This window comes from Heteronotia binoei, chromosome 17 (genome assembly GCF_032191835.1).
Source record: "Heteronotia binoei isolate CCM8104 ecotype False Entrance Well chromosome 17, APGP_CSIRO_Hbin_v1, whole genome shotgun sequence".
NCBI classification, from domain to species: domain Eukaryota; kingdom Metazoa; phylum Chordata; class Lepidosauria; order Squamata; family Gekkonidae; genus Heteronotia; species Heteronotia binoei.
Window position 1 is genome coordinate 5567099 of NC_083239.1, and position 16015 is coordinate 5583113.

Here is a 16015-nt window from a genome sequence, read left to right on the forward strand (position 1 = left end):
CTTAGAGTAACGGGACAAGGACATCTCACCAGCATGATAGAGAAAAGCAGGATCATGATGTTAAGCATGTCAGGAGTCGACTTCAGGATCACCTGGATCATCCTAGCCAGACCAGCCACTAAGGTACAAACTTGCATCAGTCGCATTATTCTGGGAAGAACAGAAGGAACGATATGCATTAGTTGACCATGTCCTGTCCGGCTACGAAGGGTGTAACTTTTTGTCACTGAGAATTCTGTAGCATCAGCTAGAAGATGGTCGGCGTCAAGCCAGAAGGAAGGTCTGCCTTCCGGGTGATTTTCAGCCATGAGAGAATTTGGATTATGCCCACAGTGAGGAAGAAGTTAAACTGATTTAGGATACCAAAGGCAGGGAAGACCCTTCAGTGATGGACTCCGGCAGTTATCCCAAATATGAAAATAGGGACATCTCGTGAAAGTCCCTAATTTCATCTGTGAAATGGCAGGAGCGGGGTATGAGATCACATACCCTCCAATGGGGAGGGACGGTGGCTCAGTGGTAGAGCATCTGCTTGGGAAGCAGAAGGTCCCAGGTTCAATCCCTGGCATCTCCAAAAAAGGGTCCAGGCAAATAGGTGTGAAAAACCTCAGCTTGAGACCCTGGAGAGCCGCTGCCAGTCAGGCGAGGGATGGTGGCTCAGTGGTAGAGCATCTGCTTGGGAAGCAGAAGGTCCCAGGTTCGATCCCCGGCATCCCCAACTCAAAAGGGTCCAGGCAAATAGGTGTGAAAAACCTCAGCTGGAGACCCTGGAGAGCCGCTGCCAGTCTGAGAAGACAATACTGACTTTGATGGAACAGGGGTCTGATTCAGTTAAAGGCAGCTTCATATGTTCATATGTTTTAAAAATGAAAATACAGACAACTCTGTTTTTACACCCAGAATTGCAGCCTAAATACTACTGTCAAACTATCATATTTATTTATACCTCAATTTTCAGACAGATTGGCTTGCAAAGAAAATTACAATGATGTCCACAGTTTAAAGACAGTTGTCGAACTGCATGTTTTGAACATAGGAAGCTGCCTTTCAGCAAGTCATACCACTGTTCCATCAAGATCAGCACTATCTGTTCTGATTGGCAGCAGCCCTCCAGGGTATCAAGGCAGAAGTCTTTAAATTACCAGCTACCTGATCTTTTTTAATTGGATATGCCAGGGACTGAACCTTCATACAAAGCAACTGCTCTGCCAATGAGGAATTCTCTGTCCCCAGTCCCAATCTCCTGCACTCAAGAAATTAAGAAGCAAGAGGGGGGAAACGCTCTCCCAATAGTGATGGAGCGCTGCTCAGAAGTGATTTGCTTCCTCTCCCAACTCCACCCTTTCTAGACGCTGTCCTCCAAACCTCCCAGCATTTGCCTAGACAGTGTTGGGAATCCTAGCACTTGTGCACAAGACTTTGTAAAACGATCTGCAAAACAGGAACAGAGATATATACCTTGGCAGGTGACAGAAAACAGGGACTGTAAATGATAAAAAAAAAAGATAGTTGGAGTGCATGAGACCCATATATTGTGACCTACTAGGTGCTCAACAGCTTCTCAGGTTCTAAAAATGCTACTGGACTTTGCAGGAACAGACTAACACGGCTAACTCCTCTGGATGTATCCTCATGTTCTGCAAGCAAAACTAGGAGAACAATCAAGATTCTGGTGAATGGTCATTCATCCCTTACAGGGGGCATTTGGCTGAGTAGATCACAATCCTGGCAGACCCATACAATTTATACCATAGTTGAATCATAGAGTTGGAAGGGACCTCCAGGGTCATCTAGTCCGACCCCCTGCACAATGCAGGAAACTCACAAACACCTCCCCCTAAATTCACAGGCTCTTCATTGCTGTCAGATGGCCATGTAGCCTCTGTTGAAAAACCTCCAAGGAAGGAGAGCCCACCACCTCCCGAGGAAGCCTGTTCCACTGAGGAATCGCTCTAACAGTCAGGAAGTTCTTCCTAATGTTGAGCCGGAAACTCTTTTGATTTAATTTCAACCCAGTAGTTCTGGTCCTACCTTCCAGGGCCACAGAAAACAAGTCCACACCATCCTCTATATCAGGGGTGGCCAATGGTAGGTCTTCAGATGTTTTTTGCCTACAACTCCCATCAGCCCCAGCCATTGGCCATGCTGGCTGAGGCTGATGGGAGTTGTAGGCAAAAAAAACATCTGGAGAGCTACCGTTGGTCACCCCTGCTCTACATGACAGCCCTTCAAGTACTTGAAGATGGTGATCATATCACCTGTCAGCCTCCTCCTCTCCAGGCTAAACATGCCCAGCTCCTTCAACCTTTCCTCATAGGACTTGGTCTCCAGACCCCTCCCCATCTTTGTCGCCCTCCTCTGGACCCGTTCCAGCTTGTCTATATTATTAATGAGCAATCATGAAAAGACTGAAGGCTGCCCACCTTCCAATTCCTACCTGAGGATGTGGAAAAATGTTCTGTCAGAGAGCACGGGGAGTAATAGGCCCAAGAACAGAAAGACCACAATGAAAAAATTGAGGATATTCCAGCCATCCTGCATGAAAAGAACAAACATAAGAATGGTGGAGTCATGGTAGTTCATTTAATAGCTCAGCAGAAATCAGTGAAATCAAGTAGGACGGCCAGATGCCATCTTTTCAGAGGACAGTCCTTTTTCCTGAGACCTCTTAAACGTGTGGGGACTGATTCTGTATAGTAAAACTGGCTGATATAACTGTGGAGACTCCGTTCCTAAGCAGCCACAGGATACTCAAAAGCCACCTGCATTTGGGAGAAGGGTTGCTCAAACTGACTTAGCTGTTCTGAAGGAATTAAAGAGGAGAATGGAGAGCAGAGACCATTCACAGGTGCATCTGGATAGCAAAAAGAGCCAGCATTTGAGGAGTTGTATTCCTATTTTAAATTATCATTGTATTTGTTGGGATGGGGAATTACCCCTCTCAAGAGCTTATACCCCAAAAATCTTGGTAGTCTCTAGTGAAGTCAAATCCAGCTGTCCTTTCCAACAAAGACCGCTGCGATGCCCAGAAGCGAGGTGTGAAGGCAACGGGCCTTCCCTGTCTGCCCTGTGAGCTGCTCCCTTTAAATCCAGGCCCTCTTGCTGCAGTGATACTAAAAAGAAGGGGTTTTTTGTTTCCTTGCCATAGCAGCAGCAGGGAACCTCATGTCGCAGTAAGCCTACTGGGTGGGCCCAGCTGCAGCTCCAGCCAGCAAGCCAGACAGCCAGAGGAGGAAGGACCTTCGGGGACTAGGGAAGCATGGGCTTCCCACTGGTCTGCCGCTCCCCTTTACAAGGCTGTCGTGGTGGCTGGCTTGCTTGCTGTTGGTGGGCAATTTCTGTCTGGCTTTGGTGGCAGTTTGAGCATTAGGCCAGATCTATTTTTTTTGGGGGGGGGGGGGTGGGGGGGAGGACATGCCTGCATGTCCCCCTCACCTATTTTGAGGAAGCCCTTCAGGGGTCTCAGGGTGGGACTCAGCTGAGGGTCTGTTGCCCTGCTCTATTCCCAGGTGGTGGGGGCACCACGCAGAGGCTTGCTCCCAGGACTTGCCATCCCAGGCTCCCCAAAGAAAAGGGGCTGGGGCAGTGGTTCCATTAGCTTATAGGTGGGTTGCCTGATGCTTGGATCCTTGCCCTATGCTGCACCAATACCTGTTGGGGTTCGGCTTCCCAATCCCCAGGTCCCAGCGGGGGATCCCCCGGTTTTACAGGCTTCCCCCCTCCCCCATCCAGCTGGCCGGCGGAGGAAGCCCCACCCCCACAGCCATTATCCACCTCCATGAACAATTCCCATAAGGAATGATGGGGAATTGATCCGCGGGTATCGGGGGCTCTGGGGGGGGGGGCTGTTTTTTGAGGTAGAGTTGCCAAATTTTCAGTATAGCATCTAGTTCCTCTTCCCAAAATGCCCCCCAAGTTTCAAAAGTATTGGACCAGGGGGTCCAATTCCATGAGCCCCAAAAAAGGTGCCCCGATCCTTCATTATTTTCTATGGAAGGAAGGCATTTTAAAAGGTGTGCTGTCCCTTTAAATGTGATGGCCAGAACTCCCTTGGAGTGCAATTCTGCTTGTCACACCCGTGCTCCTGGCTCCGCCCCCAATGTCTCCTGGCTCCACCCCCAAAGTCTCCTGGCCCCACCCCCAAAGTCCCCAGATATTTCTTGAATTGGACTTGGCAACCCTAGTTGGGGTTTAGAGATACTTTAGCAGAGTTGTGTGGAGAGAACCACAAAGATAAACAAGCCAGGCAGATGTTTTAGCTTAAGAATAAAAGTCGTTTACTTTTACTACGAGGAAAGGGTAGACTGGGATTACTAGAAAACAAATAAGGACTCAGTATCCTTACGAGCTTCCAAGCTACATCTCGACTCTATGGAGACTCTATGGAGCCTGTAAGACAACCCTCTTCCGGCTAGCCTACACCTAACTGATGAGTAACTAAATGTAGCTTTGCCAGACTCCTGTTACATATATATGCTGTAATGTTTAATGGTCTTAAGGCTTTAAATGTTTTTAATGCCTATATATTTGAATACCTGTTTAATTTTGTGTTTGATTAATTGTTGCGAGCCGCCCTGAGCCACTTGTGGGGAGGGCGGGATACAAATCATAAATAAATAAATAAAAAAACTCTAACTGCCTGGAGATCTGAGGGCTTTACACAAAGGGCAATAAAAACTGACCAAATGGGTTTCCCCCAGACCACCTCCCAAATATATGGATTAGCCAATTAGGGCTTTGCTTCAAAGGTCCCTATACATAATGACACCCAGCCTGAGCGGGAAATACGTGCGCACATTCTCACTGGCTCTGTCTCTCACTGGCTAAGCATCAGCATGCATATACATTCATTTAATCAACTCATGGCAACAGGAAGTGAAATTGCAACAGAAAACCCAACAATACCTCAGTGGTTATAACCAACAAAACTATGGCCTGTTTGACCCTCTGTATGGTGGTGGTGGTTGTTTTTTTGTCTCCCCCCCCCTTTCCTCCAGCTCCCCCCCCCATCCACCCACTCTTAGGACCACAAATCAATACCAAGCAGGCTGACGGTTGCATAGCTCCCCGTGCAAACCGCACAACTGAGCACAGTGCCAAAGTGTGCAGTGAAACTATGAATGATACAGATGCGGTGGTGCTACCGCTTCGGTACACGTCTACCTTCTTTAGTAAAGGTATAGATGAGCTGTGGGTAAAATTCGGAACTGAAGGAAAATGACATTTCATTCCTTTACATCAACTTCTCACCAAGCTTGGACAAGAAATATGTGGTGCTATTTGTTGGAAAAGACAGCTGGATTTGAATTCACCTGCACTGGAGAGCCAGTTTGGTGTAGTGGTGAAGTGTGCGGACTCTTATCTGGGAGAACCGGGTTTGAGTCCCCACTCCTCCACTTGCACCTGCTGGCATGGCCTTGGGTCAGCCATAGCTCTGGCAGAGGTTGTCCTTGAAAGGGCAGCTGCTGTGGGAGCCCTCTCAGCCCCACCCACCTCACAGGGTGCCTGTTGTGGGGGAGGAAGGTAAAGGAGATTGTGAGCCGCTCTGAGACTCTTCGGAGTGGAGGGCGGGATATAAATCCAATATCTTCATCTACCTCACAGGGTGTCTGTTGTGGGGGAGGAAGGGAAAGGAGATTGTAGGCCGCTCTGAGACTCTTCGGAGTGGAGGGCGGGATATAAATCCAATATCTTCATCTACCTCACAGGGTGTCTGTTGTGGGGGAGGAAGGGAAAGGAGATTGTAGGCCGCTCTGAGACTCTTCGGAGTGGAGGGCGGGATATAAATCCAATATCTGCTTCATCTGCATCTGCTACCCTAGAGACTACCAAGATTTTGGGGATATAAGCAACCATGAAATGCTGGATCCTGTGGACAACAGCTGGGAGGAGGTGAACAGGCATGTAGAAGAAGAAGAAGATATTGGATTTATATCCCGCCCTCCACTCCGAAGAGTCTCAGAGCGGCTCACAATCTCCTTTACCCCCCCCCCCCCACAACAGACACCCTGTGAGATGGGTGGGGCTGAGAGGGCTCTCACAGCAGCTGCCCTTTCAAGGACAAACTCTGTGATAACTATGGCTGACCCAAGGCCATTCCAGCAGGTGCAAGCGGAGGAGTGGGGAATCAAACCCGGTTCTCCCAGATAAGAGTCTGCACACTTAACCACTACACCATACTGGCTCTCCAACACAGTACCAACACAGTGTCTCAGGCACAATTGTGAAGTGCCACCTTCTAACCAGTGATGATGTTTTAAGCAAATTAGGACCAAACCAGTAGCAATGAGAGCAGAGCCTGTTAAGTTTCTTGAACAATTTGGGGAGACTGACCATCTGTCACAGGAAGACATTTCAGATGTCTTTGCCTACTCCTCATTTAAAGACCCCCATGGGGGAGCAGGGATGGGGTGTGGCCGTGGGGGCAGCCTGGAGCAGCAAAAACTGTAGCATCCCCATCCCCACCACTCCATGGAAAAATTGACTTCCACAAAACTGGTCCCTGGTGCCAAAAAAGTTGGGGGCCACTGGGCTAAAGGACGCTCAGGAACATTCTCAGGGTGAATGTGGGAGGAAACCACCTGGAAAAGTAAATTACTTTTTGCCTGCAAAATTGTAACGTATCCGGATCTGGAAGAAGTGTAGCTGGACATGGGTCTAAACTCTTGCCCCAAACAGAGATGCATTATAAAGAATGTTGTCTTTACAGATGATTCATCCATTGCTCTGTGCTTCAAAGCAGCTGTCCGGTTCTCACCTTCCAGTACAATGAGAATCCATAGTACCAGTTGAGAAATACCTCACAGATAAGGAAAGCCAGGACAATTGTATCTATGGCAGAGAAGAATCCGAAGTATTTCTACAATAGAAAAGAAGAAGAGGATGATATTGGATTTATATCCCGCCCTCCACTCCGAAGTGTCTCAGAGCGGCTCACAATCTCCTTTACCTTCCTCCCCCACAACAGACACCCTGTGAGGTAGATGAAGATATTGGATTTATATCCCGCCCTCCACTCCGAAGAGTCTCAGAGCGGCTCACAATCTCCTTTATCTTCCTCCCCCACAACAGACACCCTGTGCGGTAGATGAAGATATTGGATTTATATCCCGCCCTCCATTCCGAAGTGTCTCAGAGCGGCTCACAATCTCCTTTATCTTCCTCCCCCACAACAAACACCCTGTGCGGTAGATGAAGATATTGGATTTATACCCTGCCCTCCACTCCGAAGAGTCTCAGAGCGGCTCACAATCTCCTTTTCCTTCCCCCCCCCCCACAACAGACACCCTGTGAGGTGGGTGGGGCTGGAGAGGGCTCTCACAGCAGCTGCCCTTTCAAGCACAACCTCTGCCGGAGCTATGGCTGACCCAAGGCCATGCTAGCAGGTGCAAGTGGAGGAGTGGGGAATCAAACCCGGTTCTCCCAGATAAGAGTCCGCACACTTAACCACTACACCAAACTGGCTCTCCAAGAGAGAAGAACAGACTAGATAACCTCTCCAAAGGGGGAGGTTATCTAGTCTGTTCTTCTTACAAAGGGAGGTTATCTTACAAAGGGGTGTGTATACATCCACTTTGTAAGATAATCCTGTAACCCATCGCCACCACTCTCACGCATATGCACAGTAGAGTTCCATTCCACAGGCTGGAGTGGGGGATCCCCTGCTTTTTGTGAAACCCCACCCACACACAGCAACATCATGCGGTGTCGTCATCGACGCGATGATGTCATGCATAAGTGATGTTATCCTGTCAGGGACATTGGTGGCAACGCTTGGCTTTTTTGGACAAAACTCTATGGTTTGAGGGCCATATTGTCATAGAGTTTTGCCCCCAAAGCAGAATGTCACTGCACAACATCCTCCCACTTCCATGTGACATCACTGTATTGGGGACATTGCATGACGTTCCCATTCCCTCCAGAAACACCCCCCAAATCCTCCCGCTGGTGCAAAAGGTAGGACATCGCAAGCCTAGTGCAGGGCTGAAGGATGTTCATGAACATTCCCAGGGTGAATGTGCTTGCAATGGCATGTCGACAAACAATCTCACTTCTAAGAGGGAAGTGAAAAATCGGGGAGATGTTTGCCTCTAAACTATCAGGATTGTGTGCTACTTGTATAATTAGGGTTTGTAGATTCTTTCGGGCTCAAGTGCCGTGTTCTACTGGAGAAAGTTTTTCTTCCAGACGTTTCGTTCTCAGTTGCAGAGAACATCCTCAGTGGCGTTGCAGCTGGAGCAGGCGCTCTGACCTTCTTGGCTGCTGTGCATTGAGTGGGGCCAGGGCTGCTGGAGAGCTGCTATTTCTAGGCTGGAGGGGGTGTGGTGAAAGGGCAATTGGTTTGTGGATGTGCCCATGGTTTGGTAGGGCTTCCTGGAAGGGTAGTGATAAGGAAACTGGCTGTTGAATGTGACCATTGTTCTGTGTTAATTGCTAGGAGGGTTGGAAGGGGTGTGAAGATAAGGAAGATGGTTGTTGACTGTGCTGATTGTTCTGGGGAATGTGCTGGTTGTTCTGAGACTTTCTGCAATTTATAGTCTGTAGGGTGTTTTGCAGAGCTGGATACCAAGATTGGTGGATGGAAATGCCTTCTTCCTTTCTGTTAAAATTGTGCTGGTGTTTGTAAATCTCAATAGCTTCTCTGTTCAGGCGGGTATGATAATGTGAGACCGTAGAAATGACTTCAGTTCTTTCAAAGTGGATGACGTGATCTCCTTCTTGTATAATGTCAGGGAAAATACAAGCAAAGGTGCTCGGCAGTAAGACGATTGGGCACTGGAGCAGGAAATGTGTCGAGGAAAGGAAGAGGCAGGTTGCTCAGAGAAATGAAAAAGGTGGGGAATGGAAGTGAAAGTCTAAGGAGTCACAGGGTGATATATATCTCAGAAGAGATGAATAAAACGTATGTGTGCACACATACATACACACAGATATAAGCAATGACAGTAACAAGAATGTTCATGAACATTTATGGGAGCAGCAAATAGGTATGAAACTCCAAACAGGGTCCTAGAGAAGGGGAAAGCTGTATCCTGATATATGCGATCGTTTCATTTGCTTCTGTTAGAGATATTTCCCACCATACCATGGATAGGGTTCATGAAATTATTCCAAACATATGCAGAGGGCTGATGTCACGGGTCAGCATTTTAATCATCATGCAGACTGATACAAGAGTCCGTAAGCATTTCCCCCCCCCCCCCGTGCTTCACCCTCTTTTCCCTGGGCTTTCTCACTTGGCTTGCTGCATAGGGAAGAGGGCTTGGCATAGCAGGCATCGGCCAGCTGAGCAGGTGGGCAAGGAGTGGGTGGACCAGGCGAGCAGGCCTCTTTGCAGCGCAAAGGAGTCGCACGTGATCATATGGCACGACTCCTTGTCTGCCTGCTCCTCACCTGCCCACTCAGCTTGCTCGCTGCCCTGGTTGCGCACTCCCAGACAAGCTGGCCTTTTGGGTGGAGTTGCGTGGGGGCAAAAGTGGTGGAGAGGCGGCTGGACTTTATTGGCGTGAGTGCGCATGGCTGCAGGTGGCTATTTTTTATTTTATTGTTGGGAAGTCAGTCAGCGACATCACGCCCCCTCTCTGTGTCCACCCCCCCAAATTCCTAGCTATGGGCCTGATCAATCAATTGAGTCAATTTGCTTCTCCTAAATACAGATCTGGGAACTCATGGGGGGGAGAAAAGCAAGCTGATAGGGACAGTTTGGAAGGGAGAAGCAGGGGTAAGGATCAGAGGCAGAGCACATGTTTTGCAGGCAGGAGGGTAAGTCTACGGTCACTAGGCAAGACTGCAACATCAGTACCCCTCAGCCAGTGGGTAGGAGGGCAATGGTGACATCACGACTGAGTTAAGTCCCTGAACTTCTTGGGTAGACAGGATTCAGTTCACAAAGGCAGGAAATGCAGTCTCCTTCCTGGTCTCCTTCCTGGTGCCAGCCACTAGCTGGCAACCCTGCTGCAACCCCATTAGAAGCAAACATGTCCCCGGCACTGCCTCAGAATGGAACAGCAAACCCACCTCTTCTAACGTTGGCTCCGTCCGCAGGGCAATGTTGATCGCGTTGGTGATGATGAATCCCGCCAAAAGCAGCTTATAGGCTGGATGGTGGAGGAATATCCCCATGCACGTGTGTGAGACGAACTCTTCCACATCCCAGTTATCCTACGAGAAGAAACATAAATGGCGGAGCTATTGAAGGGGTGGAGAGCGAACCGCGCGAAAAACAACCGTACGGCCACCTCCTTTTCACAAGCTAGTTGGCTTTGAGTTTGGTTGCGCTTGGGTGCTCTGCGGTGGATTCAGTGAACTGATTGGGCAAGCCCTCCCTCAGACTTGCTATTCTTTCATCTGTAAAATGGGCACATGTGTTCACAAGTTTAATTTCTGCACCGTATCTAGCTAGCCCGTTTTTTACTTCAGCTTTCCTCTAAGGAGCTCAGGGCAGCATACATGTTTCTCCCTTTTCCATTGTACTCGCACAACAATCCTGTTAAATCTGTTAGGTTTAGAGAGGGGGTGACTGGCCGAGAGCCACCTGCTGAATAGAGTGGGAGTTCAAGCCCAGTGCTTCCGGATTCCAGCCCAGCACACGTTAACCCTGACATTGTGTCACATATGAGGCATTATTCAACTTGTGGCTTCACCCACTTCTCTGAGTGAGCTGCTTTGAATTTGGTTGTTGCTTTAGCTAGCGCATTTATTATGTCGCATCCATTCCGATATCAGCTCATTGTTGCTCAAAGGGGGGGGGGGAAAGAAAACAACATGACTTTGAAACAATTAAGAACAATTTAACTCTGTATCATCCAACTGGACTTCTCTGCCATGAATTCCCTGACTGTTTTTGGGACTGAATCAAAACTTCAGCACTCCACTACAGGTGCAGAGGAGAGCAATTAGGATGATCAGAGGCCTGGAGACCAAGCCCTATGAGGAAAGGCTGCCATTTGGAGGAGGGCAGGGAGTTGTTTCTGTTGGCAGCAAAGGATAGAACTCACAGTAATGGGTTTAAATTAAATGTGGAAAGGTGCTGCCTTGTCGTGGCAAGAGGGCTTGCGTGGTTCAATGAGGCTGTGGGCTATGCCATGCAGGGCCACCCAAGATGGACACGGCACAGCTGAGAACCCAGATCCACTGGAGTGATCCACTGGAGAAGGAAATGGCAAACCACTCCAGTATCCTTGCCAAGAAAACCCCAGGAACAGAAAAAAAAGGCTAAAAGATATGGTGCTGGAAGGTGAGCCCCTCAGGTCATAAGGTGCCCAATATGCTACTGGGGAAGAGCGTTCAAGTAACCACAGAAAGAGTGAAACGGCTGGGCCAAAACTGAAAGGACGCTCAGCTGTGGATGTGTCTGATGGTGAAAGAACAATCTGATGCTGCAAAGAACAATACTGCATCGGAACGTGGAATGTAAGATCTATGAATCAAGGTAAGCTAGATGTGGTCAAACAAGAGATGGCAAGACTGAACATCAACATCTTGGGAATCACTGAACTAAAATGGATGGGAATGGGTGAATTTAACTCAGAGGATCACTACATCTATTATTGTGGCCAAGAGTCCCGTAGAAGAAATGGTGTGGCCTTTATAGTTAACAAGAGTGTGAGGAAGGCAGTAATGGGATACAATCTCAAAAATGACAGAATGATCTCAGTCCATATCTAAGGCAAACCATTCCGTATCACAGTAATCCAAGTCTATGACCCAACCACTGATGTAGAAGAGGCTGAAGTGGACCAGTTCTATGAAGATCTACAACACCTTTTAGAATTAACACCAGAAAAAGATGTCCTCCTCATCTTAGGGGACTGGAATGCCAAAGTAGGAAGTCAAAAGGTAACCGGAACAACTGACAAGTTTGACCTTGGAGAACAAAATGAAGCCGGGCAAAGGCTAATAGAGTTTTGTCAAGAGAAGAAGCTGGTCATAGCGAACACCCTCTACCAACAACCTAAAAGGCAACTCTACACGTGGACATCACCTGATGGGCAACACAGAAATCAAAGATGGAGAAGTCAAAGATGGAGAAGCTCCTTACAGTCAGCTAAAACAAGACCTGGAGCTGACTGCAGCTCAGATCGTGAGCTAGTCATCGCAAAATTCAGGCTTAAACTGAAGTAAACTGGGGAAACCATTAGGTCATTTAGGTTTGACCTTGATCACATCCTTTATGAATATACAGTGGAGGTGAAGAATAGGTTTAAGGAAAAAGAGTTGATAGACAGAGTGCCTGAAGAACTACAGACGGAGGTTCGTGACATTGTGCAGAAGGCAGCAATCAGCACCATCCCAAAGAAAAAGAAATGCCAGAAAGTAAAGTGGCTGTCTGATGAGGCATTACAAATAGCTGAGGAAAGAAGGAAAGCAAAAGGCAAAGATGAAAAGGAAAGGTTCACCCAACTGAATGCAGATTTCCAGAGAACAGCAAGGAGAGATAAGGAGGCCTTCCCGAAGGAACAATGCAAAGCAATAGAGGAAAATAATAGAATGGGAAGGACAAGAGATCTAGTCAAGAAAATTGGAGAAATCAAGGGAGTGTTTCGTGCAAAGATGGCCGTGATAAAGGACAAAAATGGTAGAGACCTAACAGAAGCAGAAGAGATCAGGCAGCTGCAGAGTGTTGGGTCCTTCAAGGCCAGGGCCCTCAGCGGTTACCCCTGTTGCTGAGGTACCTGCAAGGTAGACTCATGCCTCTTTCGTCTCTCTTTCCCCTGAATAGGATTTTAGTCTAGGTGAAGTGAGATGTATTCATGATTGCTGCTAGAGTTGCTAATTCTCTTCAAGAATCTGGGGGGAGGGGATGTCTTGATGGGTCAGGAGACCAAGGTAACAAAGAGGATATGTTTTTGTCTGGAGTGTGCAGCTATTATATGTCATGATAATTACTCTCCATCATAGAATCACAGAGTTGGAAGGGGCCATACAGGTCATTTAGTCCAGGGATGACCAAACCATGGAAAACGGGCATCAGAAGAACATACCTGGATGCGAGTGATGTCTTTGCAGTTGATCTCTACTGGCTCTGCATCAGGGTTAGGCCGTCCTCCAGTCTGTGGCAGGTCAGGTGTCTGGGAGATGTAAGAAAGACATGTGTATGGTTTAGGTACCTGGGGAGACATCCTAGCATTCAAAACTGCTCTTTCTGCTTCCTGTAGGTCCCACTTCCTACTATTTGGGCCCCTGTGCTTAGGCTACCCAGTTCCCAAAACACACAGTGAGAGCTTTTCCACAAGGGTCTCTCCCCCACCCCACTCAGGATCAATGCTGCTGAGAAGTGCTCCCCCCCCCCCGAATCTGCTTTTCTGCAATGTTTCAGGAAAGATCTCAGCAAAGGTTGGGTGGCACCAGGTGAGGGGAATGTGGCAAAACAGAGTTCCAGAACCTCTTTGTGGAAACAAAATTCTCAAAAAAATGTTTAAAAGTTCATGATGGGCAGCCATGTGTTTCTCCTGCATTTCCCTCCTGAGTTCTGGCACCTCTTTTTCCAGGAAAAAAAGCCCTGGGTGGCATCCACATGGATGGGAAAGGCTGGATTTTCCCAGTACCTATGGAGGCCCCTCCCCACGACCACCCCAGGGTGGCTTTTTGAAGTCTCTTTAAATTTGGTCATTGACATTCCAATATATGGTTATGTGAATTACCAGGGGGGAGGTGAGATCCTTGAAAAAGAAAACACAGGGAAACGGGCATCAGAAGAACATACGTGGATGCGAGTGATGTCTTTGCAGTTGATTTCTACTGGTTCTGCATCAGGGTTAGGGTTAGGGTCAGTAGTGACACGTCTACCATTCTGGGAGGTAGAGAGGAATTCCCAAAGAGAAGGGGAGGAATTCCCTCCCCAAAGCCTTCCCACAGTCCTCTGCAACCAACCCGTGTTCTCACCAAAGAGTATGCGCGCTGCGTGGCCATTGCACCAACGTGTGGCGTCTCTGTTTCAGAGGTGACCCCTGGAGCACTCCACGGGCTCCACAGCAGCTGTAGCCACAATATGGCTTGCACAGTGAAGCGCTGCCTTGTGGAAAAGCCTTTAGATGTTGATATTGGGGGGGGGGGGGGAGTAGTGCCCAGTGAATGTTACTTCTGCTTTAAAAAAACAACAACAGAAGATAACCTCGAGGCTCAAAATGTGATTCTGTTCCTGAAACTATCAAAGTTTATGCTGAATATACATTCAAATTAAGCCATATTTACAACTACGGAGTACCTTTTTTCTGACATGCTATGTATCTATGTGAGGGGTAGCCAAACGGTGGCTCAGGAGCCACATGAAGCTCTTTCACACATATTGTGTGGCTCTCAAAGCCCCCACCACCCCATAAACCAGCTTGGGGAAGGCATTTGTCTCTTTAAATCACTTCACCAAGTCAGCAGCAGATTGCAGCACCCCACTCTGAAATCCATCCATCCTTCGCAGCTCTCGAACATCTGACATTTATTCTCTGAGGCACTTACGTTAAGCAAATTTGGCCGCCCCTGATCTATGCATCTCTTTCTTGACATTGTAACTGTTGCTTTTCCTCATTCCTGATATTTGCTGCAGCCACCCAGAATCCAGAGGTGATAAATCTCCTTTCCTCTTGGCTGTGCCAACTGCCTTTCAAACACATGCAACAAGCATGTTATTTAAGGCGATTCCCATTCAGAGAGGCTGAACAAAGAGCAGAAATGTTTTGGAGTTTGAAAACTTGGATGGCTTACTCTGCTGCTTATAAAGACCTCTGCGAGCAGCTGGCAGCGGAGTGCAGCGCCCTGCTCTAAAATCTGCTGCCCAAGATGACCACCTCAGATGGCATCATTATAGAGCCATCCCTCAGGCTCCCACTCTCTCAAACACAGTAAATGGTTACAGGGCATTTTTGATGGTGGCACCCCACATATGAAAATCCTTCTCCATATCTGCTATGGTTGCCAGCCTCCAAGGGTGTGGGGTCAAGATCCTCCCATTATGCCTGTTTTCCAGATGACAGATTTCAAGTTTCCTGAAGAAAACCCAGCTGAGCTCCCTTCCTTCCCCAAACTCCTCCCATCCCAGGTACTACCTCCAAATCTCCAGCAATTTCCCTGGCACTGGCAGCTTTCATGGCAGAGAGCGCCTGTGAACCTGATTCAGTTCTGACACAAGGGTTCCCGCTGGGGGGGAGCTTACTCAGAAAGAGAAAACCCAGCCAATGTTGCAGTGACGTATCTACATCACTGCCAATGCCACCCGAAAGTGACATCACCGCTTCAGTAACATCAGGGTGACACTCTGGTATTTGGACAAAAACTCTATGGTTGAAACCAAATTTACCATAGAGTTTTTGCCCAAATACCAGAGAGTCACCCCAATGTCACGGCATGATTATATCATTTCCAGGTCATGTTGAAGATATTGGATTTATATCCCACCCTCCACTCCGAAGAGTCTCAGAGCGGCTAACAATCTCCTTTACCTTCCTCCCCCACAACAGACACTCTGTGAGTTGGGTGGGGCTGGAAAGGGCTCTCACAGCAGCTGCCATTTCAAGGACAACCTCTGCCAGAGCTATGGCTGACCCAAGGCCATGCTAGCAGGTGCAAGTGGAGGAGTGGGGAATCAAACCCGGTTCTCCCAGATAAGAGTCCGCACACTTAACCACTACACCAAACTGGCTCTCCAGTTGTCGGCTAAGCCTCCCTCTCGATATCTCTATCCACCTCCATCCCCTGCCAGTTGCCGGAGGGACCTTGCAACCCCTTATCTGACATTCTAGCCATTACACCATGTTGACTTTCCCCATCTGTATGAGATCTGTGGGCTTTACAATGAGGAGGGGACCATTACAGGCAGCTACCTAGCAAATGTCATACTTCTCCTTAGAGCCATAGATTTTAAAACCAAACAGAAGGCCTTCTTGGTAATGAGGGCCAAACATGTTTCAGAAACACCATCTGTGAGAGAGATAGACCCAAGATTCTGAACCCTATCCCTGGTTAATCAAGGCCTAGACACTGGGAGAGCTGTGACAAGATTTCTTCCAGTATTTTCCATAAC

The 16015-nt window shown here is 48.1% G+C and overlaps 1 protein-coding gene across 1 annotated transcript in view; it reads right to left on the reverse strand.

Moving 5' to 3' along the window:
- Positions 1–16015, reverse strand: part of CATSPER4 (cation channel sperm associated 4) — an 81260-nt gene that overhangs the window by 19914 nt on the left and 45331 nt on the right. The window contains exons 2-6 of the mRNA XM_060258107.1: positions 12984–13070; positions 10018–10161; positions 6758–6859; positions 2438–2535; positions 30–150 (exon numbers count right to left, since the gene is read on the reverse strand). Coding sequence (XP_060114090.1) covers positions 30–150; positions 2438–2535; positions 6758–6859; positions 10018–10122 — 426 coding nt within the window. The 5' untranslated portion in view covers positions 10123–10161; positions 12984–13070. The remainder of the gene's footprint in view (positions 1–29; positions 151–2437; positions 2536–6757; positions 6860–10017; positions 10162–12983; positions 13071–16015) is intronic.